This window comes from Dipodomys spectabilis, unplaced genomic scaffold (genome assembly GCF_019054845.1).
Source record: "Dipodomys spectabilis isolate Male_0828 unplaced genomic scaffold, ASM1905484v1 ptg000363l, whole genome shotgun sequence".
Lineage (NCBI taxonomy): Eukaryota > Metazoa > Chordata > Mammalia > Rodentia > Heteromyidae > Dipodomys > Dipodomys spectabilis.
This window is the reverse complement of record NW_024871040.1, coordinates 1,964,295-1,990,104: the sequence shown is the minus strand read 5'-3', so window position 1 is coordinate 1,990,104 and position 25,810 is coordinate 1,964,295. Positions and strand designations below refer to the sequence as shown.

Genomic DNA, 25,810 nt, shown 5'->3' with positions numbered 1-25,810 from the left:
GGAACTAATGGAACTAATTTCCAGAAAAGGGATACACATCTTTCATTTGCTCGATGGTTGGTGCTCGAATAATATCATTGATTCCAATGATGTTCTCATGTCTGAAGCGCAGTAAGATTTTTATCTCCCTCAGGGTTCTCTGGCAGTAGGTCTGGTGCTCAAAAGGGCTGATTTTCTTGATAGCTACTCGAACTTTGTTGAGGTTATCATAAGCAGAGCTGAAAGAAAAATGGAGAGAAAGAGGGAGATAGCATTAAAAATAGCTCATAGAATATCTTGGCAGAAAGTATACAAATTGGTAAAATATTAAAAATTTACAGTGTGTAAATACTTCTTTCTGTGAAAGCAGCAGGTACGTTATCTACAAAAAAGGGTGAAAAGTAGCTGACACAAGATAGCAGGTACTGAACTTCAAACTGAAGGGGCCCTGCCCTGACAATTAGGCGGATGCCCATTTTGACAAATCCAGAATGGATTTATACCAGATACACAAAAATAGCTTTTTTTTTTTTTTTGCCAGTCCTGAGGCTTGAACTCAGGGCCTAAGCACTGTCCCTGAGCTTCTTTTGCTCAAGGCTAGCACTCTATCACTGGATCCACAGCAGCACTTCTGGCCTTTTCTGTTTATATGGTACTGAGGAATTGAACCCAAGGGCTTCACAAATGCTAGGCAAGCACTCTACTACGCCACACTTCCATGCCCTAGCATTTTTTTCATTATCTTAAACAGCAACTGTATTCTGTTGAGAGCAATGATTTCTGCCTCTAAAACAACTGTCAATGTTAGATTTCTTTGGCTCAGTAAAAACACTCAAATGACTATCAACTAGATCTTCCTAGTAAAAGCAGACCAAAAGGATGCATTTATTGCTTCTATCAATTTTATTTTCTCTCTTCACATTTCCAGCTCTCAACTTTGTACAAAATGATATGATTATTTTGCTGTTCTCAATGAACTGAACCATGATGTTGCGATAGTTTTATAGCAATACCTAAAGAAGTTTCCAAAAATAACTTCACTGTCTTCGTATAGGGCCCAGTTCTTTCTAAGTTTTCTTTGAGGTCTGACAATCTAATTCTAAGCAGCATGAAAAAAGAAATTGTATCTACAATTTTATGATGAATTTAAACCTTGGGTTATTATACTATTATTGACCAACAGACTATTGAAAATTTTTCTGTGGAAGCATTTTTTTTTTTGTTTTTTGGTCGGTCGTGGGGCTTGAACTCTGGGCTTGGGCGCTGTCCCTGTGTTCTTCAGCTCAAGGCAGGCACACTACTGCCTGAGCCACAGTGCCACTTGTGGTTTTCGAGTGGTTTATTGGAGATAAGAGTTTCATGGACTTTCCTGCCCGGCCTGGCTTTGAACCATGATCCTCAGATCTCAGCCTCCTGAATAGCTAGGATTACAGGTGTGAGCCTATTAATAAACTTCAACATCTTGTCCATTGACCAAAGCAATGAAATAACACTGACAGGCATCAAAGACTTTGTTGCTAGATAGTCTGTGCTTCTATAATAATATTTATCAACCTACAGATACAACAGGGTGAAATCCTTTGGAATAATATAAACTAAAAAACATATGACGGAAAAGTAAAACAGATGGTCACTGAGTAGATATCAGTGAGAAAGGGAGGGTAAATGAGGATAAATATGGTTGATGTACTTTAAAAATACGCATATATGAAAACAAAACAATAAAACCTATGAAAATTATTTTAAGAAGAAGGATGGGAGATAAGGAAGAGTGAAGTGGATGGGGTAAATTGTATGTATATGGGGAAATGTCACAATAACTCTCCTTGTACAAATAATGTTTGCTAATAAAAATCTTAATAAAAAAAGTTAAAAAAGATTTACTGATTCGATTGTCTGACTCTATGCCAAGACTATACTCCAGAAGATTCTGATTTAGCTTCAATTAGTTTATAATGACATTAACATATTTCATTGTCCCTCAATTCTTTGAAATGAAATACATTCCCTTAATTAAAGAATTGCTACTTAAAAACATTATTTTGCTTTGGCTTGCTGCATTAAGGGCCAAATAAATGATCTTCAGATAGTCAGGTATAATTATGTAAATAAATACTTTTGGAAATAAAAAAGTTTCATTATCTTAATCACAAAAGATCACACTTTTCACCAAAAATAGCATAAACTGGGGCTGGGAAGGTGGCTAAGAGGTAGAGCGCTTGCCTTGCATGCATGAGGCCGTGGGTTCGATTCCCAGCACCACATAAGAAAAAAGAAAAAAGCTGGAAGTAGTGCTGTGGCTCAAGTGATAGAGCGCTAGCCTTGAGCTGAAGAGCTGAGGGACAGCGCCCAGGCCCAGAGTTCAGGCTCCACAACGGGACCCCAAAAAAAAAAAAAAAAAAAGAAAAAAAAAACAGCATAAACTAAAATTGTTGTAAAGGCTTTGAGGTGTAGCTCAGTAGTAGAGTGCTTCTGTGAGAGTTTATGTTTGATCTTCAGGTGCATCAACAATTTTAAAATACACTTTAAAAATAAAGTTGCGAAATATAAGTTTAAACTCAGCATTAGAAAATTTTAGATTTCTGAAAAGAGTAGGCAAATATAGTCACAAGTTTGCTTTATAAAATTATAATCCAGCCAGGCGCTAGTGGCTCATGCTTGTAATCCTAGCAACTCAGGAGGCTGAGAGATGAGGATTTTGGTTCAAAGCCAGACTAGAGTAGGAAAGTTTATAAGACTCTTATCTCCAATTAACCACCAGGAAACCAGAAGTGGAGCTGTGGCTCAAGTGGTAGAGCACTAGCCTTAAGCTGAGGGACAGCGCCCAGGCCCAGAGTTCAAGCTTAATGACTGGCAAAAAAAATAAATAAATAAAAATTATAATCCAGCAAGACTGTTGAAGAAAGTCTCTCTAGTGTACCAATACTCAGTGACAAAGTTAAGTAATCAACTGACATGTTTTATTAGAAGGCATGGTGAGTGGATCAAGAAAATGTGGTGTGTACACACATTCTCTCTCTCTCTCTCTCTCTCTCTCTCTCTGGAAATTCACTCAGCTATTAGGAAAAATAATAATATGTCAGGAAAATGAACAGACCTGGCATTTTTTTTTTTTTTTGTCGGTCATAGGGCTTGAACTCTGGGCTTGGGCGCTGCCCCTAAGCTCTTCAGCTCAAGTCAAGCGCTCTACCGCTTGAGCCACAGTGCCACTTCCGGTTTTCTAGTGGTTTATTGGAGATAAGAGTCTCACGGACTTTCCTGCCCAGGCTGGCTTTGAACCGTGATCCTCAGATCTCAGCCTCCTGAGTAGCTAGGATTACAGGCTTGAGCCACCAGCGCCCGGCTTGGAAAAAAATTTTTAAGTGAAGTAAGTCAAGCTCAGAGCGCCAAAGGGTACATTTTTTTCCTCGTATGTGCAAGTTAGATCTAAATTATATAAAAATACATACCGGATCATACATTAACAAGCTGACCAAAGTATGGTTTAACAAAATAAATACCAGGAAGTTGGAACATGTATATGAGGGAGTAGGGTGGTATGGGGAGGAAATGAATGGAGAGAGGAAGGGTGGATGAAAGTCATAATATTCAATGTAAATATGTGAAAATGGAGCAAGATAACTTGAGGGATGGGTGAGGTTGGAAGAAATGGGGGAGAATGATGGAAGGGATAATATTAGGATGCATTATACTCATAAACTGACATGTTGACTTGAAGCTCCTTTGTACAACTACTTAAAGACAATAAGGGCTGCATGCTGGTGGCTCACTCCTGTAATCCTAGCTATTGAGGGGTGCCTGGAATGGAGAACGCTTCATCTCTACCCTCCCCCAAGTAGCTAGAATTTCAGGCTAGAGCCACTATGCCTGGACTCCTTTCTCTAATAAAGAAGAATAACAATTTTTGCTTGTGATAGCAAAAAAACCCCCAAAACCCAACAATACCCTGAAAGGATACACAAGAGTGATACCAGTAAGTATTGATTACTGCTAAATACTGCTAAATCACAGTAAATATTAATGGTAAGCCTTTATTATAAATAATCCTTTTTACTAGTTACTTTTCTTTTCTTTTTTGTTGGTTGTAGGGCTTGAACTCTGGGTCTCGGTGCTGTCCCTCAGCTCTTCAACTCAAGGCTAGCATTCTACCACTTGAGCCAGAGCACTATTTCCGGTTTTCTGGTGGTTAACTGGAGATAAGAGTCTCATGGACTTTCCTGCCTGGACTGGCTTTGAACTTTGACTGTCTTCAACAAATGATTTAGCACAGCAGCCAGTTAGAATGCTTTCTCCTTGGGGCTTGCTGCTCTGAATACTCCATGTACACTTTGAGTTATACAGCAGCTACAGCTGTTCACAGCAGAAGCAAAACTCTGGTTTCCAAAGGCACTGACTTTCACAGCTACTACCACTGTTTCAATAGCCAATGGCAGAGGGTTTCCCTGCTTCCTTTGGCAGTATGGGGATTTGAACACAGGGTTTTAAGCCACATTCCCAGTCCATTTATTATTTTTCAGAGCAGGTTTCAAGCTTTTTTGTCTGTGATTCTGCCAACAATTCTCACAGGGCTGGGATTACAGATGTGCACCACCATGCCCAACTTGTCTTCTGAGATAAGGTCCTGAATGAGAGCTCTAACGCTAGAGGGCACTACCTACTACTACTGCTGCTATTGCCCAGGCAGTTAACAGGAGGACACACAGGAATAGAGGACAGCAAAACTTTTCACTGTACACTTTTTATATTAAAGTCTGTATGACCTCTTCAAAAAATAGTAAGAAAACACAATTATTTTGGGATTTCTTATCAATACAAAAGTTTTTAAATGAAATTGAGAGCTCTCCTACTTGAGACACAGAACCACTTCCAGTTTCCTAATGGTTAATTGGAGATAAGAGTCTCACAGGAGCTTTTCTACCCAGGTTGGCTTTGAACCATGATCCTCAGATCTCAGCCTCCTGAGTAGCTAGGATTACAGGCATGAGCCACCAGCGCCCGGCCTGGACAAATAACCTTTAATGATGGAATTATGTGTATGTATTTTGTGTGTGATGTGAGTGAGAGTGTATATGTGTGTGTGTATACATGTGTGCACTGGTTCTAAGGCTTGAACTCAGGGCCTAGGCACTTCAAGGCTCTCTCACTTGAGCCACAGCTTCACTTCTGGCTTTTTGGTGTTTAATTGGAAATAAAAGTCTCATAGGCTTTCCTGCCCAGGTTAGATTTGAACCTTGATCCTCAGAGGTCAGTCCCCTGAGTAGCTAGGATTGATTATAGGTGTGAGTCACCAGCACTTGGCATATGTACATACGTGTGTGTGTGTGTATGTATGCATGTATGTATGCATGTATTTTAAAACCACACATAAAAGTAAAATAGGAAACTTGGCATTGGCTAGTACCTTCTATGTATTGTGGACTATTCGAGTAGACTACAAAGATAATACTCTGCTCTTCAAGAGTGCAAAAGATATCAAAGACTTTTTTGCTTTAGTCTCACACTTCACACTTTTGCTGGGTTGGTCTTGTATGGCAAGTTTCCTACCTTCAGCTCCTGAGTAGTTTGATTAAAGTTATGCACCACCATGGCCATGCTTCCAGTCATTTTGAACACAACCTTAAATCCCAGATGAGCCTTGCCCTAATACCTCTATGTGCAGGGAAGAGGAGGAGGTCAAGGCCAAAGGGGTGTATACACTCATCTCAATCTCCCCCACCCCCAGTCCTAGGGCTTGCACTCAGGGCCTGAGCTCAAGGCTCAAGGCTAGCATTCTACCAATTGAGCCATAGCACCACTTCTGGCTTTTCCTGTTTACATGGTACTTGGAATTGAACCCAGGGCTTCATGCATGCTAGGCAAGCACTCTACCACTAAGCCACATTCCCAGCCACTCATCTCAATTCTTGAAAGGTGGATGAGCTATTGCTACAAGGGATATAAATGAATCCCAAAATAATTATGTCAAGTAAAGGCAAACCAAAAAAACCCAAACAACACATTTATCTACAATACAATTATAAGGATAAGATCAATGAGAGGAGGGAATTACACAGGTAAACAAAGTAACTTTTGGAGGTGATGTTATTTTTATTGTTATGTTATCTTTATTTCATAGATAGTATAAAGCATAAAATCTGTGATTTTTATATTTTATATGATTTTTATATTCTAACAGTATATATCAACTACTCCTTAATGAAGTAGTTTATATAAGACAAAAGAAAACATGGTCCAATTCTAGGGTTGAGGTAGGTGGGAACAGATAACAGAAGAACACTGAGTATAATAAACGTGGAAGTCCACAAAATTCTGGAATAGATTATTAAGCAGATATAGATATTTTGTGATCACTATATGGAAGTAAAGGAAACTAGCATGACTCAATTGTAAACAAGTCACGCTAAAGTAACTTGATTTCCTATTTAAATAGGGTTACCACAACAACGGTAAAGTAAGGCCAGAGCTGAGATGAATTTGAGCCACATTCATTTGTGATTTCATGTTAAGATTTGGGGCATAAACAATATCCCTCTTGAGAAACTTTCAATTTAGTGAAAAGTAGACAAAAAACACATAGTAACTATTATCATAGTAAAAGCACTTCTGGAACAAGAGAGAATCTAGGTAAATTAATTTCAAATAAGGGTATTAAGGGAAGGATTAAAAGATGAGTCCTGTATAAGCCATATACTGAAGAATGAGTAGGGTTTTGACGTAAAAGCAAGGGTATAATATGAAAAGGAAACATGGAGAGGGAAAAGATCGAACATCCTTGGGTACTATTTGCCCTTAGCCAGCACTGTCCCGTCTCATGAGAGGTTTGTAAGTGGGAACATGTCCCCACAACGCCCCAAACATTCTTGCTCTACTATGTATGCCTACACATGACAGACGTGTTGAAAGCAGAATGCTCTTATGTTTGCACCTAAAAGGTGGCCAGGGCACAGCGTGCAGACTATGCAGGCTGACAGGCACATCCTCTTCCCCTGCAGTCTCACTCTCAAGCTCACAGTGAGGGACAGAATAGTGGTTGGGGAAAGAGGTTTGTGTGGAGGTCTGCTCTCCTGAAACTGCTGGTACAGAACTCTGATGCCTCAGGATTTTCTAGTTGAATCTGACCTTCAAGGTCATTAAGAAGATAAGTAGGAGGAAAGATCACAATCTAGTTAATATTTCTTAGTCTGATTTTTTAAAAATAGTATGTAGGACTCCATTTACATTCTACTCCAGGTCTTGCAAACCTGAAGGGCAAACTTGGAACTGGGTGGTATAACGCTTTAAGGGTGGGGGTGGGTTTTGAACATCCTGATTTAGGGATGTAAGAATGCCTGTGCATGATTCAGATAGAAGACTTGGTAGTTCTGTGTTTCCTGCAGAATAAGGAGAGAATGAAGTTGAGATTTTTTTTCTCCTTTTCCATCTTCCTCCCTTCCTTTCATCCTTCCTTACCTTAGTCAATGTACTGAGTTTATTACTTTTACTAAGCCATTTTATCTTCCCTCATTATTATTATTGACAGTAAAAAATAAATTGGATTCATTCTTGCAGGCCTGAGAGTACTAAACAATGGGGAGCACTTAGTGGCTCCCGTGGATCAATAGATCATTTTGATTCTGATATACTGAGTAGTAGTTCATTCATATCTGGTGACTGTAACTCTATGTGGGCTGTGAGAGATCAAAACCATTTTAGTGCTATCCTCAGATCTTGCTAAGAAGACTTTACAAAGTAAATGAACATATTTTACCTAGGTTTTCTTTAGAATAATGTGGGGGGGAAATTGTCTCCCCCAGGCCCCTTTCTCTCCTTCTCCTCTTCTTTCGTTATTTCCCTAATAGGGTCTCACTTTATTCCCAGAGCAGACTGGAGATCATTCTATTTACATGTCCCATGTAGTTGGGATGATGAGCAAGTGCCACCAAGCTCAGCTTTGTGACCTTTTTGACTGATCTAGCCTTGAATTGCAATCCTTCCCATCTCAGTCTCCCAAAGAGGTAAGATGAACTGATGTGTCTGGCCTTTGTATTTTCAAATGATCTCTCCATCTAAGATAGGACTAATGCAGGACATTTAGCATTGCAGGCCCAAGGGCCCTATGAACCAAGAGCACTTATAGGAACCAACAGCACTTATAGGTTAATAAGATTAAAAGAAAAAGGGCATCAAAATAAAAAAAAAACAAAGAACAAACCAAAACAAGTATCTCTGAAGAGAGTGGCAAAGCATTTAGAGTATAAAGATAACTACAGAGGCAAGATAACAAGGATAAAAATTAAAAAGTGCTGAGTGGTGTCTCAAAAGAGATGATGAACAAGCCATATAATGCAATCAGCGTCAAAAATAAGTTGTGCAAGGGGCTGGGAATGTGGCTTAGTGGTAGAGTGCTTGCCTAGTATACATGAAGCCCTGGGTTTGATTCCTTAGTACCACATATACAGAAAAAGCTGGAAGTAAGTAGTGCTGTGGCTCAAGTGGTAGAGTGCTAGCCTTGAGCAAAAAGAAGCTCAGGGACAATGCCCAGGCCCTGAGTTGAAGCCTCAGGATTGGGCAGGGGGGAGTTGTTCAGATGGGGAAAAACTGTGATACACAGTACTCGCATTAAGAATAAATAACTTTTACAATTTCAAACTAAGACAACTGATTTAAAAACAGGCAAAAAGCAAACACATTCTGTGTGATAATAAACATGAAAATAGGGCTAAGTCATAATAGAAATTCAAATGAGAATCATATACCCACTGACAAAGGCAGTGATTTTGAGGATGTAAAAAAACTAGAACTCAGCCGGGCGCCGGTGGCTCATGCCTGTAATCCTAGCTTACTCAGGAGGCTGAGATGTGAGGATCGCAGTTCAAAGTCAGCCTGGGCAGGAAAGTCCGTGAGACTCTTATCTCCAATAAACCAGTAGAAAACCAGAAGTGGTGCTGTGGCTCAAGGGACAGAGTGCTTGCCTTGAGCTGAAGAGTGCAGGGACAGCGCCCAAGCCCAGAGTTCAAGCCCCACGACCGACCAAAAAAAAAAAAAAAAAGCTAGAACTCTCATACCTGCAAAATGGTACAGCTACTATGGAAAACAGCTAAAAAGTTCAAAAGTTCAATATGCTTTCCAACTCCTCCCTCAGCAATTCTACTCCTAAGTATTTACTCAAGGAAAAAAAGGAAGTATTTACTCAGAGACTTGTAAACAACTGTTTATTCATAAGAGCCTCATAGTGGTTATAATTCCAAAATCCATAATAAAAAAAAGTTGCCAGATGTGGCAGTGTAGACCCATAATTCCAGTACTTGGGAGGCGGAGCATAAGGATCAAGAGTTAAGAGGCTAACATGGACTATACTGTATGATTGTTCCCCCCACTCCACCAAAAAAAGATGAAGAAGAGAAAGAGGAGGGGGGAAAGAGGAGGGGGAGGGGGAGGAGGAGGAGGAGGAGGAAAAAATAATGTGGCTGGGCTGTAATTCTAGCTACTCAGAAGGCTGAGATCTGGGGATCAGGTTCAAAGCCAGCCCAGGCAGGATACTGTGAGACTTTTATCTCCAATTAACCACCAGAAAACCGGAAGTGATGCTGTGGCTCAAATGGTAGAATGCTAGCCTTTAGCTGAAGAACTCAAGGACAGCCCCCAGGCCCAGAGTTCAAGAACCACAACGAGAGAAAGAAAGACAGAAAGACAGAAAGACAGACAGACAGACAGACAGACAGACAGACAGACAGACAGAAAGAAAGAAAGAAAGAAAGAAAGAAAGAAAGAAAGAAAGAAAGAAAGAAAGAAAGAAAGAAAGAAAGAAAGAAAGAAAGAAAGGAGGAAAGGAAGGAAGGAAGGAGGGAAGGAGGGAGGGAGGGAGGGAGGGAGGGAAGGAGGGAAGGAAGGAAAAGAAAGAAAGGAAGGAAAGGAAGGAAGGAAGGAAGGAAGGAAGGAAGGAAGGAAGGAAGGAAGGAAGGAAGGAAGGAAGGAAGGAAGGAAGGAAGGAAGGAAGGAAGGAAGGAAGGAAGAACCAAATAGATAATACTCACCAATAAATGTACAGTAACAAGGATGAATCTGAAAAACAATATGGAAAAGCCAGATACCGAAGAATTCATGCTTTCTATTTCATTTATTTGAAATTCCAGAATAGCTACAACTAACCTCAACAGAAAGCTCATCTGTAGTTGCCTGAAAAAGACTGACTGAAAAAAAAAATCACAAGAGAAAGTGGTGACGCAAACTTGTAGTATGTGTATGTATATATACTAAAATTTAATTGTTCAACATTTTTTTGGGGGGGTCAGTCGTGGGGCTTGAACTCTGGGCTTGGGTGCTGTCCCTGTGCTCTTCAGCTCAAAGCGAGCGCTCTACTGCTTGAGCCACAGCGCCACTTCGGTTTTCTAGTGGTTATTGGAGATAAGAGTCTCACAGACTTTCCTGCCCAGGCTGACTTTGAACCGCAATCCTCAGATCTCAACCTCCTGAGTAGCTAGGATTATAGGCATTGAGCCACCGGCGCCCGGCTTGTTCAACATTTTTAAAAAGATGCATTTTACTTTCTTTTGGTGCTGAGAACTGAATCCTAAGCCTGTGCTCTATCTCTGAGTTATAATCCCCAATCCCAAGGACACATTTTATTGTATAAAAAATACTTCAAAGATGATTTTTTTTAAATTGTGCTATGCTACAAAATTGTGGGGTTAATATCCATTCATGGTTCATAAGCTCATATTGGTAGCAATTCCAAGGGAAATGTTCCAGACAGATTTTGAGTAATGACAGTATCACAATGTCCAAGCTATCCAGTCCACTTCTAAGGTTTTGATATAAAATTTTAGGATCTTAGAGATTTTTTTCCTTATCCTTTCTAGTTTTCTATCACTGTAGTTATATCTTGCATCAGAAGCATACTACTTGTGGATAATAAAGTTTGTCTAAATAAAGTAGCTATCATGCACAAGCACCACACACTGTACACACCGTTAAGCAACTAAAATGCTACCTATCAACTGTGAATGGGTTATTTTTAGAGGAAGCTATTAAGTTGTTCTCTAAGCTATTCATCTTGGTGAACTTTAATTATCTGAACACAAAACTACAGTACTTAAGTTTCACAGATAAAAATTAACTTGTCTTCAGATGCTAAGTACATTAGAGTGATCCAAATTAATGTTCCAAAAATAGGTAGATAATACTAACGAATGCTTTAAAAGAAAATGTATTCCTTATTTTAACTTGGTTCTCTCACAATTTCACTCAGCAAGCTAGTGCAAAGGTTTGTTTTTAAAGGATAAAGACTATAAAGTAAGCTCAAGTTAGTCTTAAGTTATTTTGGCTATAAAACCAATAGTAATGTGTTGCATTTATTCTTAGTTTTATTATTTTAACAGTCAATACTCCAATAATTTATAGCTATTATGACTTAAAATCTGGTATCATTAGGACATGCATAATCTCATTAAAATAGTGTTCTGGAAAAGTTGAGAAAATTTGTTGGCTACATATGTACTTTCCAATCTCTTCAATAAAAAGCAGGGCTAAAGCTGGATGTTGGTGGTACCTGCCTATAACCACAGCATTTGGCATGAGGATTCTAAGTTGGAGATCAACCTGAGGTACACAGCAAGACCTTATCTCAATCTTCCCTATGCATCCTACCTCCTGCTCCCCCTCAAAAAAAAAAAACAAAAAAAACCCAACAGAGCCTAAAGGTACAGTCAAGGTTTCAGTTTTGGCCCTGTCTCTCACTAGCTGGCACACAACAGGCTCAACTCCAACATCCCCAAGTAACCAATTGCTTGGTCAAAATATGAGGAAAGCCCAAGGGATGTAAAGATTATAGAGGTAGCAGAGGGTAAGCCTGAAAGAAGTAGGTTTTCCACAAAAATGAAATGGTATGGTCTTTAGCATTTTATTATAATTAATTATATTTGTTCTGTGATACCCTTAAAAAAAAAAAGATTTCAAACCAGGAGGTCTTAGCTTTAGTCCTGACTCAGCCATATCCTACATTATACTTTTTTTGGGGGGGGGGGGGTCCGGCATGGGGCCTGAACTCTGAGCCTGGGCGCTGTCCCTCAGCTCTTCAAGGCTAGCACTCTACCACTTGAGCCACAGCGCCACTTCCAGCTTTTTTCTTTTTGCTTATGTGGTGCTGAGGAATCGAACCCAGGGCCTCAGGCATGCAAGGCAAGCACTCTACCACTGAGCCACCTTCCCAGCCCCATCCTACATTATATTCTTAAGTTACAGAAAGATCTAAATAGCAAAAAGATCATGTTGAAGGCCCAGTAGAAATTAGAATCCAGAGATTTTTAGTGTTGTTAATCACAGGCAATTTTTTTCTCCATCATGTATCAACAGCCTGTAAAGAAGATCAGACAAAAATAATCAATTGAGTTCCTGTAGAATGGGAGTAGAGAGATTAAAAAAAAATTGATAATCTTGTCAGATGGAGTAGTAAGGTCACAGAATCCAGAATGAGACCAAGGAGGTAGACTGTAAATCATACAAATGAGACTCTCAAGCCAGGAGACCTTGGGGAGAGATGGTAGAACAGGGAGCTATAATCTGACTAGAGGATGTTCTACTTCATAAGGACAACCCTTGCCCAGTTTTGTAAGCTGTATGTCTAAAGAGAAAAGTCAAAGGAGTCTCAATGGTCTTTACCACTGAAATATAAGGGAGTAAAGAATGAACTGTATTACTGTCAAGAACATTAAACTCTAGCCTCAGACATGAGGAAAACAACCCTCTTAAAATGGTATTATTACTGAAACTAAAAAGAGCTTCATACACAACTAAGCAGGTGGTGAGATGTTATATAACAGATGCTAAACTAGGTAAAGTAGAAAAATGCAATACGTAATTATAACTCCATAATGCCGGTTTCATAGAAGAACTCTGCCTAGCATACACGAAGCCCTGGGTTTACCTCAGCACCACATAAACAGAAAAGGCTGGAAGTGGTGCTGTGATTCAAGTGTAGAGTGCTAGCCTTGAGCAAAAAGAAGTTCAGGGACAGTGCCCAGGCCCTGAGTTCAAGCCCCAGGACTGGGAGGAAAAAAAAAAATTCCACAAGATGGGCACCAGAAGCTCATGTCTGTAATCCTAGTTACTCAGGAGGCTGAGATCTGAGAAAAGTGGTTTGAAATCAGCAGGGGCAAGAGAGTCCATGAGACTATCTCCAATTAAGCACCAAAAAAGCTGGAAATGGAGCGGTGCCTCAAGTGGTAGAGCTTAAACCGGGTGCCCTATAACCCAGGAAGGCTGCGTTCTTGAATACTGCAGCTCAAAGCCATGCAATAAAATCCACAAGTCTAGCTCCAATTAACCAGGAAAAACGCTGAAAGTGTGGCTCAAGATAAGAGTGCCAGTCATGAGTGGAAAAGATAAGCAAGAGCTGGAAGCTCTGAGTTCAAACTCCAGTACCAACACATGCATGTGTACATATACAATGCGTGCGCACGTACACACACACACAGTTCCCAGAAATGGATGAGGCCTGCTGAAAGAATTTAGAAGGGAACCTCAGGGAAAAAAATGTTAATAAATTTTAACAAACAAATACAGAGAAAGGACAACCTTATAGAAATACATTTATTAATATAGAAGGGACAAATACAGTTCTTGAGACTTTTTTTCTTCTTACTAATACACATTAGTTTTGTCTAAGAGGACTGTATTTGTGATTAAGTGTGTAACAGGTTATTTTAGTTTCTGTTCTGTGGAAAGTGTAAAGCATTCCAACAGAGTTTTAATGTAGACTTTTTTTTTCTTTTCTCGTACCCATGCTGTCGATTGCTAAATGTAACATATCTGATGTAAATGTCTAATCATGACACTGAATAAATGTGTTTTTTTTAATGTGCTATGTAAAGTTAGTCTACTCTGAAGCCATCTTGGTAGACTTACCCCAATGATATGTAGTTAGAATTACTTCGAGGTGATGCCAAATTTCATTTGAAATTTACTTGGATCTGCTTGGGTTCAAAGCCATTGCTTTTTTTTTTTTTTGGTCGTGGGGCTTGAACTCTGGGCCTGAGTGCTGTCCCTCAGCTCTTCAGCTCAAGGCAAGCATTCTACCACTTGAACTACAGCGCCACTTTTGGTTTTCTGATGGTTTATTGGAGATAAGAGTTTCATGGAGGGGCTGGGAAGGTGGCTCAGTGGTAGAGTGCTTGCCTTGCATTCATGAGGCCCTGGGTTCGATTCCTCAGCACCACCTCAGCTGGAAGTGGTGTTGTGGCTCAAGTGGTAGAGCACTAGCCTTGAGCTGAAGAGCTGAGGAACAGTGCCCAGGCCCAGAGTTCAGGCACCATGACTGGCAAAATAAAAGAGTTTCATGGACTTTCCTGCCTAGGCTGGCTTTGAACTGTGATCATCAGGTCTCACCCTTCTGAGTAGTTAAGACACTGCTTTCTGAAAGAAACCTTGGTATAGCTGAACTGACAGTTACTGTGACCTCAATGAATTTCACCATTAACAAGGTCACTCAAGCAAAATCATGGGATTTTATTTGGTTATAAAAACAATAGTTGATACATCCTATGCAATATCTAAATTGAATAATGGTACCAGATAAAATGATAGATGGGAATGAAGCTTGTATATCATTCAGTCTCAAAATGAAACAAAACAAAAATGAAATATGGAAGGAATGAAGGAATAGTAAAATCACTATTAGAAGAATACCACAATACTAATTGTTCCAGACAATATCTTGAAATTAAGTAAAATCTCAGACACAAGTCAGGTTCCTGGGGCTCACAGCTGTAATCCTAGCTACTCAGGAGGCTGAGATCTAAGGGACAGTGCCCAGGCCCAGAGTTCAAGCCCCAGAAACAGCACCCAAAAAAAAAAAAGTATAGCACCTACTTGCTCCTGCACATCTGTTGATTGAACAGATGCCATTTCAGTTTGGCTAAAATGTGGAAGAGGAACTTGGAACTTTGTTTTACAAAGTTCTCCCAAATAACTTTCTCTGTTAGACACTTTAAAGGCTATCCATCTAGCTCTTCCAAAGGGGTGTGCTCCCATTTGTCTAGCATCTAGCCAAGGTATCATCCAGCACAGATGGAACCCAACACAAAAGCCAACCTGGGTTAATAAACTCCTCTTCTCAGATCATGAAACTGGGGCACAGAAAAGAAAGGCTTGTCAAAAGAGGTTTGTCTAGACTATGATGAGCCATCTGTATGGTACTCTGACTTCATTCTGTAGAAAATATTGGAGAAGTTCATCTATTTTATTAGGTTATTTATTCTGTAATTCATCAGTTTGTATTCTAATTAATTTCCACCTTTGTTTTTATACTACTTTGAATTACGCATTTGAGGTAATTTTTCTGTTTGATGTTAGATAAGGATTGATTTTTTTAATAGTGTCAGTCCTAGTGTTTGAACTTAGTGCCAGCCTGTCCTGAGCTTTTGTGCTCGAGGTAAGTAGTGTTCTATCACTTGAACCACAGCTACACTTCCAACTCTTTTGGTAGTTAATGAGATAGTTTCATCATGGACTTTCCTATCAGAACTGGCTTCAAACCATGATCCTCAGATTTCAGCCTCTTAAGTAGCTAGGATTACAGACATGACCCACCAGTGCCCAGTTTGGTTGATCTTTATGCCACCAAAGTAATTATATCCTATTTCTTTCAAGAAGAGAATATCTGTTCCCAAACAGAAGCAAAGACTTAGACAGAAAGGAATATTGCCAGAGACAGTGAAAAATGCCACAGCTTTTCAACCTGCCCCAAAGAACAGTAGCTATGTCTCCCAATATGGAGCTATGTATATTCCCAATAATAATCAGGTCTCTGGAGAGTAGAGGGTAAATTTTTGCTGCCTTTGCTCACTCACAGGTCCTACTAAACTGATAAGAGTAATATGTATTTGAAGAAATAATCTTGAAACTATTTAAGAATCTTACTTTTCAGCTGGTCACTATAAACTGCAGCAGGTTTCCTTATTCTTCATTAAATATAAATATCATGTCTGTTTTTCTAAGAATAAGAGAACTACATAAAAATTTAAAAGTCAAAAGTCCTACTGTAGAGTCAACGTGGTTCAACTAAAGTCACTCACTGAGAGCTACTGTCCTTCCTTCTTCCTATGTATTCCACATTGTTTCAACGGCACAAGAATGTGACCACACCAGACACGGATGGCTCATGTCTACAATCCTAAACGACTCAGGATGCTGAGATCTGAGAAGACTAAGTTTTGTAGGTAGGCAGGTAAACAAATCTGTGAGACTCTTATCTCCAATTGGACTGCAAAAGGCTAAGAGTGAAGATGTGGCTCAAGTGGCAGACAGCCAAGCCAATCCTAAGTGAAAAAGCCAAGGGAGAGCTTGAGCCCTGAATTCAAGCCCTAGTAACATGCACACACACACAAAAAGAATATTAAGCCAAGCACAGTGGCTCACGCATGTAATCCTAGCTACTCAGGAGGCTGAGATCTGAGGATCACGGTTCAAAGCTAGCCTGGGCAGGAAAGTCCAGTGAGACTCTCCAATAAATCACCAGACAACCAGAAGTGGTGTTGTGGTTCAAGTGGTAGAGTGCTCGCCTTGAGGTGAAGGGACAGCCCCCAGGCCCAGAGTTTAAGCCCCACACAAAGAGAGAAAGAAAGAAAGAAAGAAAGAAAGAAAGAAAGAAAGAAAGAAAGAAAGAAAGAAAGAAAGAAAGAAAGAAAGAAAGAAAGAAAGAAAGAAAGAAAGAAAGAAAGAAAGAAAGAAAGAAAGAAAGGAGGGAGGGAGAAAGGGAGGGAGGAAGGGAGAAAGAAAGGGAGGGAGGGAGGGAGGGAAGAATAGACTAGCATAAGAGAACTATGACATCAAAGAATTTAAAACATTTCTGAACAGGAGAAAAAGAATGAGGTGAAAAGAATATACATTATAAGATGAATGGTATTATTATAAACTAGACAGAAGAAAAATACATGTGAAACCAACAGACTTGAAAAACAGAATTAATCACTCTTCAATAATAGAGACTAACGAAAAAGAATTAAGAATGCTTACAAATCACAGCAAAGACTATATTCATATACTACCTTTCAAATTTGAAATGAATGCTGAAAATGAAGAACAAAGTGCCTCCCAACCAGGAGAAAAAGGTTCACAAAGTATGAGAGTAAAAAAATTTAGCCAGGCGGCTAGTGGCTCATGCCTGTAATCCTAGCTACTCAGGAGGCTTAGATCTGAGTATCACAGTTCAAAGCCAGCCTAGGTAGGAAACTCTCTAATAAACAACTCAGAAAACCAGAAGTGGTGCTGTGGCTCAAGTGGTAGAAGGCTTGCCTTGAGCTGAAGAGCACAGGAACAGTGCTCAGGGCCAGAGTTCAAGACCCACAACTGACAGGAAAAAAAATTAACATAATAAGTGAGGATCTAGATATAGAAAGATATGACATATTTTTGGCCTAAGAAAATTAATTATGATGATTAAATTAAGAATGATAAGGCTGGGTGCCAGTGGATCACACCTGTAACCCTAGCTACTCAGGAGGCTGAGATCTGAGGATCAAAGTTCAAAGCCAGCCTGGGCAGAAAAGTCCATGAGACTCTTTATCTCCAATTAACCACCAGAAAACCAGAAGTGGCACTGTGGCTCAAGTAGTAGAGCACTTGTCTTCAGCTGAAGAGCTGAGGGACTGACTGCACGCAGGCCCAGAGTTCAAGCCCCATGACCAACAACAACAAAAAAAAAAAAAAGAAAAGAAAAGGAAAAAGGATGATTAAAGCCCCAAGACAATCTTATGAAGCCAAGGTCAAATAGCAACTAATGATACTGCAAAGTAAATCCTGAAACAAAAAGAGTAAAATGTGGAAATAAGAATGTTAATGATCATACACTTCCAGAAGGAAGAAAGGCAGGTTCTTGCATTGCACTGTTTTGTGGTTATTTTTTAAAATTATTTTTATTTTATTTTGGTTCCGGTCGTAGGGCCTGAACTCTGGGCCTGAGCGCTGTTCCCTCTGCTCTTTACCTCAAGGCTAGCTCTCTACCACTTGAGCCACAGCGCCACTTCCGGCTTTTCCTTTTTCTGCTTATGTGGTGCTGAGGAATCGAACCCAGGGCATCATGCATGCAAGGCAAGCGCTCTACCACTGAGCCAACTTCCCAGCCCCCTGTGTTTATTTTTTTGAAGTCAATAAATTTTTATTTAATAATTTTTCACACGTTGTGATTCCTTCACTGCCCATCAAGATGAAGTTCAATATTTCTTTTGAACTCTAGGATAGTCCTTTTTTCAAGAAATAATTAAAGCCACACCACTGTTCAGAAGGTTGAGATCTGAGGATTGCTATGTCCAAGTGACCAACAAAAAGCCAGAACTCAAGTGGCAAAGCACTAGATCAAGAATTCAATCTCAAGTATGAGCACACACAAAAATAGAACTGATCAGCTCTGCCACAAATCTTTTGTTAGGGCTTCTTGACAACTTCAAAGTTCCACATCTAAGATCTTTGAAATGTCATTCCTTCAAGCAAATTATTGTGGGATCCTAGAAAGAAGAATTATAGAAAGCTCTTGTAATGAATAAAATCTATAATCACTACTATTAATACTGATTGAACACATTTCTCTCGTTGTATCTTTTGACCCATAAGCTTAAAATGTTACATTTGTCATCACTGCAATGCATTTACTGTGATGGAAGTACAACTAGTATCTCAATTAAGCAGATACAGAGTTTATTTCTGGGATGATGAAAAAGATCTGGGAGTAGATGGTGGTGGTTGTGAAATTTATCACCTCAATTGTAAATAATAAATTTATTTTATTTTTTACATTTTTATTATTATATCTTTAAGTAGTTGTACAAAGAAGCTCCCATTCTACAAAACAGTATATGATGTACAAGGTGTCTGATAACACTGTCACCCCTTGCTCCAAACCCATCCCTTCTCTCAATTTTTTAAAAATTAAGATTAGGTGATTAAATTTTAAAATAAAAATTTTTAAATGCTGTTGGAAAACAAACAAAAAAAAAAAGCATGGTCTCCTTCTCTTTTTAATTCATTTTTTTTTTTTGATTGTATTCAAGTGCCAATACTTAACAATCTGATATGAGAGTGCCCTTTACTCTGAAAAGCTGCAAGCAATCAAAATGAGCAAAAGAATCTGGAACACACCGTCAAGCTGCCTTTGGGTTTAGGGAGAGGCAAAGAAAAGAATAAATGGCACCTTAATGATACTTTATATTATAGCAAACTCACTCCACCAGAGTAGGAAAGCTGGCAAGGATCAAAGGCAGAAGCCCTGATAATGATATAAAAAAAATGGGTATCTGAGAAAACAAAAATAAAGAAAAAGGAAGAAAAGAAAGAAAAGGCCAAGTGTAGATAAAAGAAAACTAATCAAAAGATTACATCTCAGAAAACTAAATGTAGGTTTAATATAACAATGAGAAATTAAGCCATGTGAAAAGCCATTAGTAACTAATAAAACAAATTTGGAGGAAAATAAAGCACATGAATGTATAGTACTTCTTATTTATTTATTTTTATTTATTTATTTTTTTGGTCAGTTGTTGGGCTTGAAGTCAGGGCCTGGGCACTGTCCCTGAGTTCTTCTGCTCAAGGCTAGCACTCTAACTTCTTTGAGCCACAACCTCTCTTCCAGTTTTTGAGTGGTTAAATGGAGATAAGAATCTCACGGGGAGGGGGCGGGGCTGGGAAGGTGGCTCAGTGGTAGAGTGCTTGCCTTGCATGCATGAGGCCCTGGGTTCAATTCCTCAGCACCACATAAGCAAAAAGAAAAAAGCCGGAAGTGGCGCTGTGGCTCAAGTGGTAGAGAGCTAGCCTTGAGCTGAAGAGCTGAGGGACAGCGCTCAGGCCCAGAGTTCAGGCCCCACGACCGGACCGGACCCCCCCCCCCCCAAAAAAAAAAAAAAGAATCTCACAGGGACTTTTCTGCCACAGCTGGCTGTGAACTGTGATTCTCAGATCTCAGCCTCCTGCGTAGCTAGGATTATAGGTGTGAGCCACTGGTACCCGGTTGTATAGCACTGTTTTTTTTGATGGTCATGGGACCTGAACTCTGGGCCTGGGCGCTGTTCCTCACCTCTTTAGCTCAAGGCTAGCCCCTTAACACTTGAGCCACAGCACCACTTCCGGCTTTTTTCTGCTTATGTGGTGCTGAGGAATCGAACCCAGGGCCTCATGCATGCAAGGCAAACACTTGACCACTAAGCCAACTTCCCAGCCCTGTGTATAGCACTCTTAACCACAATGAATTCCATCTGTTAAAAAGTTAAATGTTTTGCTGGGTGCTAGTGACTTACACCTGTAACCGTATCTACCTAGGAAGCTATCTCAGGATCACAGCTCAAAGAAGCCAGCACAGACAGGAAAGCCCGTGAGATTCTTACCTCCAATAAACTACCAAAAAGTCAGAAATGGAGCTGTGGCTCAAGTGGTAGAGTACTAGCCTTGAGCAAAAAAGCTCAGGGATAGCACCCTCGCCATGAGTTCAAATTAGGACTAGCACAAAAATGAAATAAAAAATAAAAAGTGAGCAGGGCATCGGTGGCTCATGGATGTAATCATAGCTACTCAAGGAGGCTAAGATCTGAGGTTTGCGGTTCAAAGCCAGCCCAGGCAGGAAACTCCGTGAGACTCTTCTTTCCAATAAACCATTCAGAAAATCAGAAGTGGCACTGTGGCTTGTCTTAGAGTGCTTGTCTTGAGCTGAAGAGCTGAGGGATAGTGCCCAGCCCAGAGTTCAAGCCCCATAACCGACCAAAAATAAAAATAAAGGTGAAAGGTTTAAAATTAGTGTATTTATCAAGCCTGAAACAATTAATTCAACTACAGGTAAAAGAATGTCATTTTGTCACAACCAAGAGGTAACAGGGGAAGTAGAGATTCTGTTTGAAGATTAACAATCTAATTTCAGCACAGCTTCCGGAGACCAATTTGACGTCATATTAGAAAAGTATTATCTTTTTATTTGGTCTGACCATTACATTTCTGAAAAATAGGTCCCACAAAAAGTACTTCAAGGAGTGGGCTGGGGGAAGGATGGTATACTAAAAATATTTATAGATGCATCATTTAAAAATAGTGAAGCCAGGTGCAATAGCTCAAACCTATAATTCAGCTGCTTGGAAAGTGGAGACTGGAAAAACTGTCTTTTGAATCAAGCTGAGGCAAAAAGTTCGTGAGACCTTCTTCCCTACAAAGAAGCCAGGTGTTGTACTACACATCTGTAGCTTCAGCTACACTGGAGATCTTCATACCTATGAAGATCGTAGTTCAAAGCAAACCCAGGCAAAAAGTTTGAGGCATTATCTGAAAAAAGAAAAAAAATCACTAAAGCAAAATGGGCTGAGAGTGTGGGTTCAAGAGTGCTTGCCTAGCAAGCATGAGGTCCTGAGTTCAATTCCCACTACTGCCTAGCAAGTAAAATAATAAATAGAGTAAAAGCTGAAGCAATCTTAATATCCAACAGAGAAGTTATATAAGTGATTTTTAATCAAAATTTAGTATTATTATGTTGACATTACATATCAGAGATGGATTTACAGGCAAATTACAGGAGGAAGAATAGTACACAGTGATGTAGAATAAACATTAAGCTGGGTGCCAGTGGTTCACGCCTGTAATCCTAGCTACTCAGGAAGCTGAGATCTGAGGATCAAGGTTCAAAGCCAGCCCGGGCAGGAAAGTCCGTGAAACTCTTACCTCCAATAAACCACCAGAAAACTGGAAGTGGGGCTGTGGCTCAAGTGGTAGAGCGCTAGCCTTGAGCTGAAGAGCTGAGGGACAGCGCCCAGGCCCAGAGTTCAAGCCCCACAACCAGAAAAAAAAAGAAAAAAGAAAAAATATTAAGTAGAATTTAAAAACAGAACAATCTTCGGTGAGAGCAGGTCTAAGCAAAGAAAAGTGAGTTTATCTGAAGTAGGAAGGGGAAGGTGAAACAGCAGGCAGGGACCTAAAGAAGAGTCAAGGCTGCCTTGAAGGGAAGTGGAGGTTTGACTGTTTTATTTTTAGGACTGGAGAGTCATCGGCCCCTAGGAATTTGGATGAAGTCACACCAAGGGATTTGTATGGAACACAAGAGTCCAAGAACTAAGAACAAAGGGTCAAAGATGTAGGGTGGGGTGGGTGTCCTCAGCAAAGTGGAGGCAACCTTTTAGAAGGAAATGATTTATAACATTAAATGCTCCAGGACAAAAAATTCTTGCTTGGGAGAAGGTCAGAGAAAATACACCAATCAAGAAGGATCTAAGTTGAGAAAGTATACACGCATCAGGAAGTATGCACAGTGCCAGTTAAGAATAGGTGGGATGGAAAATTGGGGATGGGGTGGAGGAGGACATCTGAAACAAGCAGAAGAGGTAATTTGAGAAAGCAAAAGGCAATAGTAACACCATTCCTAGGGGAGAAGAGGGCAAACGGCTTTCTCTTTATTCTGGGACAGGAATTGGGAAAGTACAGGACTATAGTAACAATACCAGACAGAATAACAGCAACTGATTTGATTAAATCTGTTATAGAAAAAAAAAGGCTTTGTTTATTTGAACACAATCTTTCATCATGGGTTTTGGGGAGACAAGGTTAAGGATTATAAAACTTTGAAGTATCTTGCACTATAAAAATTGTCACTACAATGAAATGTACTCATTACCTTGCCCATGTAACTTTAACCCCTCTGTTTGTAATTTTCACAATTAAAAGGTTCAGGGGCTAGGAAGGTGGCTTAGTGGTAGAGTGCTTGCCTCGCATGCATGAGGCCCTGGATTCAATTCCTCAGCACCACATAAGCAGAAAAAGCCAGAAGTGGCGCTGTGGCTCAAGTGGTAGAGTACTAGCCTTGAGCTGAAGAGCTGAGGTACAGCACCCAGGCCCAGAGTGCAATCCCCACGACCAACAGGTGTGTGTGTGGGGGGAGGGGGGGGAATACTTGTTAACTGGGTGCTGATGGCTCACACCTGTAATCCTAGTTACTGAAGAGGCTGAGTGAGATCTGAGGATTGTGGTTAAAAGCCAGACTGGGCAGAAAAATCTGTAAGACTCATTATCTCCAATGGTTCAAACACACTAGCCTTTAGCAAAAAACAAGTCAAGAACAGCACCCAGGCCCAGAGTTCAAGCCCCACAATCAACCAAAACAGCAAAAAAGTACAGTATTTCTGGTGAACTGATGTATCACTGAAAAAATGGGATTGCATACAAGATATAATTCAAAGAATGGATTTGGGGTTGTTGGACAATCCATTCACAGGAATATTTGCTGATCAGGAATTTTTTTTTTTGGGGGGGGCTTAATCCTCTACTACAACACACAAACTAGTGAAGATTATTATTATTTGTTGGACCTAATTCTGAAGACAGAGCAACAATGGAATCTGTGGTGTGTCACTATTCCTGATTTAAAAAATGACTGGCTGGCATTTAATACAGTTGGATTAGTATAGTCCATGTATATTATCTTTTTTGTTGAATAAAATTTATGGCTACATGTTATCATTTATTCACTCCTGTCTTATTGCAATTAGTCAAACATTTTGGAAATACTGAATTTATGAAATGGAATACTAAGACAACAATGGTTTAAGATGTGTTAAAAGATCCTAGCATATGTGCGTACCATAATTTTACATTTTTCATTACTGTGGTAATTCAAAAATTCCTTAGGGATGAATTGTAGTAAAATTTTATGTATTCTTCAACGGCATAAACTAATTTTCTTTCCCACTGGACAGTGTTAAGTAGGAAATATTTAAAATTATATCTCATTCATATCATGAAAAACTGTAGACTTGCTAATTTCAATCAACATTATTGCCTTCTAAATAGTCTGAGATTCAGTAACTCATCTCTATACTGAAGATTAAGCATAACTGTATTTTATCTTTTAGGAAAGTCTCATCAGTCATTTGAGCCATAGTTCCACTTCTGGCTTTTTTGGTGGTTAGTTCGAGATAAGTCTCATGGCCTTTCCTGCTTGGCTGTGAACCATGATAAGAGCTGACTCCTGAACTCCTGAGGATTACAGATACGAGCCATTGGCATATGGCTTCATCAGTGACTTTTATTAGTTCAATCCTAATTCTTGGGTGGCCAAAAAAATACTCAGGGTCAATGTTCATGGAGGTCACAAAAAGGTCCCCACAAGTAGAATATGTGAAATGCTATGTAGTCTGTTGGGTAAGTACGTGACAAGTCTTTGTCTATGTAAGAAATTTAATTAGCTAAATTTCTACCCTTAGTTAATTTCCTACTTTTGAAGTAGGAAATGCCATACCCTACAATCCTTAGAAGTCTAAAGGGTGCCATTTTCTAGCTAACTTTGGTATTAATTTTCTGGTTCACTTTTCTGTTCCTTATAGAAAGTCTATGTAGCACACAGAAAGGTTATAAACCCAGGCACGGTGGTACGTGCCTCTGATGTAGCACTCCAGAGTCTGAGGCAGGAGAACTGCAAATTGCAGCCAGTGCTATCTAGTTAGAACCTATCTCAAACAAAGCAGAGTAAGCAAAACAATACAAAATAATATCAAATTTAACTGAAGACTATTTTATCTAGAAATGCCAGAGGAACTGGAGGCCTCTACTCACGGAACAATAATTTTCAGTCCTGGCTTGCCCATTTGGACTTCTCTTAAGAGAAATGCAGTGGCAAATGGAGGAAAGAGAACTCAGGCTAATTCCATGTAGTATCTGAGACCAGAGAAAGGCTTTGTGGCAGGGGATGTTTGGTTATTGGAAACCCAGCATCCATTGCTCACCTGAGAGAAGGAAGACAGAGAATAAGAGAAGGATAAGAAAAAACATGGAAGGAGGACAGAGGAGAGGAGATGCTGCCATGAGATGTTATATAAATATCACTTCCTGACATCCTTGTAACTAGCTACGCTGTAACAGCCTGTCAGTGAGTATGCAGGATTATTAGATGTCTACTGCTGTTAAAAGTAATCTGTGCCGGGTGCTGGTGGCTCATGCCTGTAATCCTAGCTACTCAGGAGGCTGAGATCTGAGGATCATGGTTCAAAGCCAGCCTGGGCAGGAAAGTCTATGAGACTCTTACCTCCAATTAACCACCAGAAAACGAAGTGGCTCTGTGGCTCAAGTGGTAGAGTACTTGCCTTGAGCTGAAGAGCTGAGGGACAGCACTCCAGGCCCGGAGTTCAAGCCCCATGACCCACCAAAAAAAAAAAAAGGTAATCTGTATGTAGAATCATATTAAAATAAGCCTTCGGAATGGAAATAAATTTGGATAATGAAGTTTCAGATCCCATTACTGATTTGGGCCCACATACATCTAGAGCTGCAAATGGTCATTTGCCCTGGTATGGGAAGAGTATGCCAGGATATAAAATCAACATAAGAGAAGCAGAGCTGAGCAATGGAGACAAGATGGTTCCAGGAATATTACTTGGATTGCGGGGTTCTGCAAAGCTAAATTTGCCCCTGGACTTCTCAGGATTTGGGCTAACCATTTCCTTTTTTTTTTTTTTTTTTTTGCTTAAGCTAGTTAGTTTGATTTGCATTTCTGACGTTTAAAGACTCTTGTCTGATGCATTCATTTATTTTGTTTCGTCTTGCCTTTTGGGGGTAAGGGGGCAATACTCGGGCTTGAACTCAGGGCAACATGCTCCCACTTGGCTTTTTTTTTTTTTTTTTGCTCAAGGCTGGCACTCTACCATTTGAGTGACACCTTCACTTCTGGCTCTTTGGTAGTTAATTGGAGATAAAAGTCTCAAAACTTTTCTGCTTGGGCTGGCTTTGAAAAATGACCCTTAGATCTCAGCCTCTTGAGAAGCAAGGATTACAAATATGAGCAATTTGTCCTCTGCATTTTTGTTATCTCTTCATCCTCCCCCATCATGTGAGGCTGAGGCCTCATCCC

General features: G+C 39.9%; 1 protein-coding gene across 1 annotated transcript in view; it reads right to left on the bottom strand.

The window, feature by feature from the left end:
* Nucleotides 1-25,810, bottom strand: part of Mapk1 (mitogen-activated protein kinase 1) — a 90,764-nt gene that overhangs the window by 42,079 nt on the left and 22,875 nt on the right. The window contains exon 2 of the mRNA XM_042666135.1: nucleotides 36-218. Within this exon, the coding sequence (XP_042522069.1) occupies nucleotides 36-218 (183 nt within the window). The remainder of the gene's footprint in view (nucleotides 1-35; nucleotides 219-25,810) is intronic.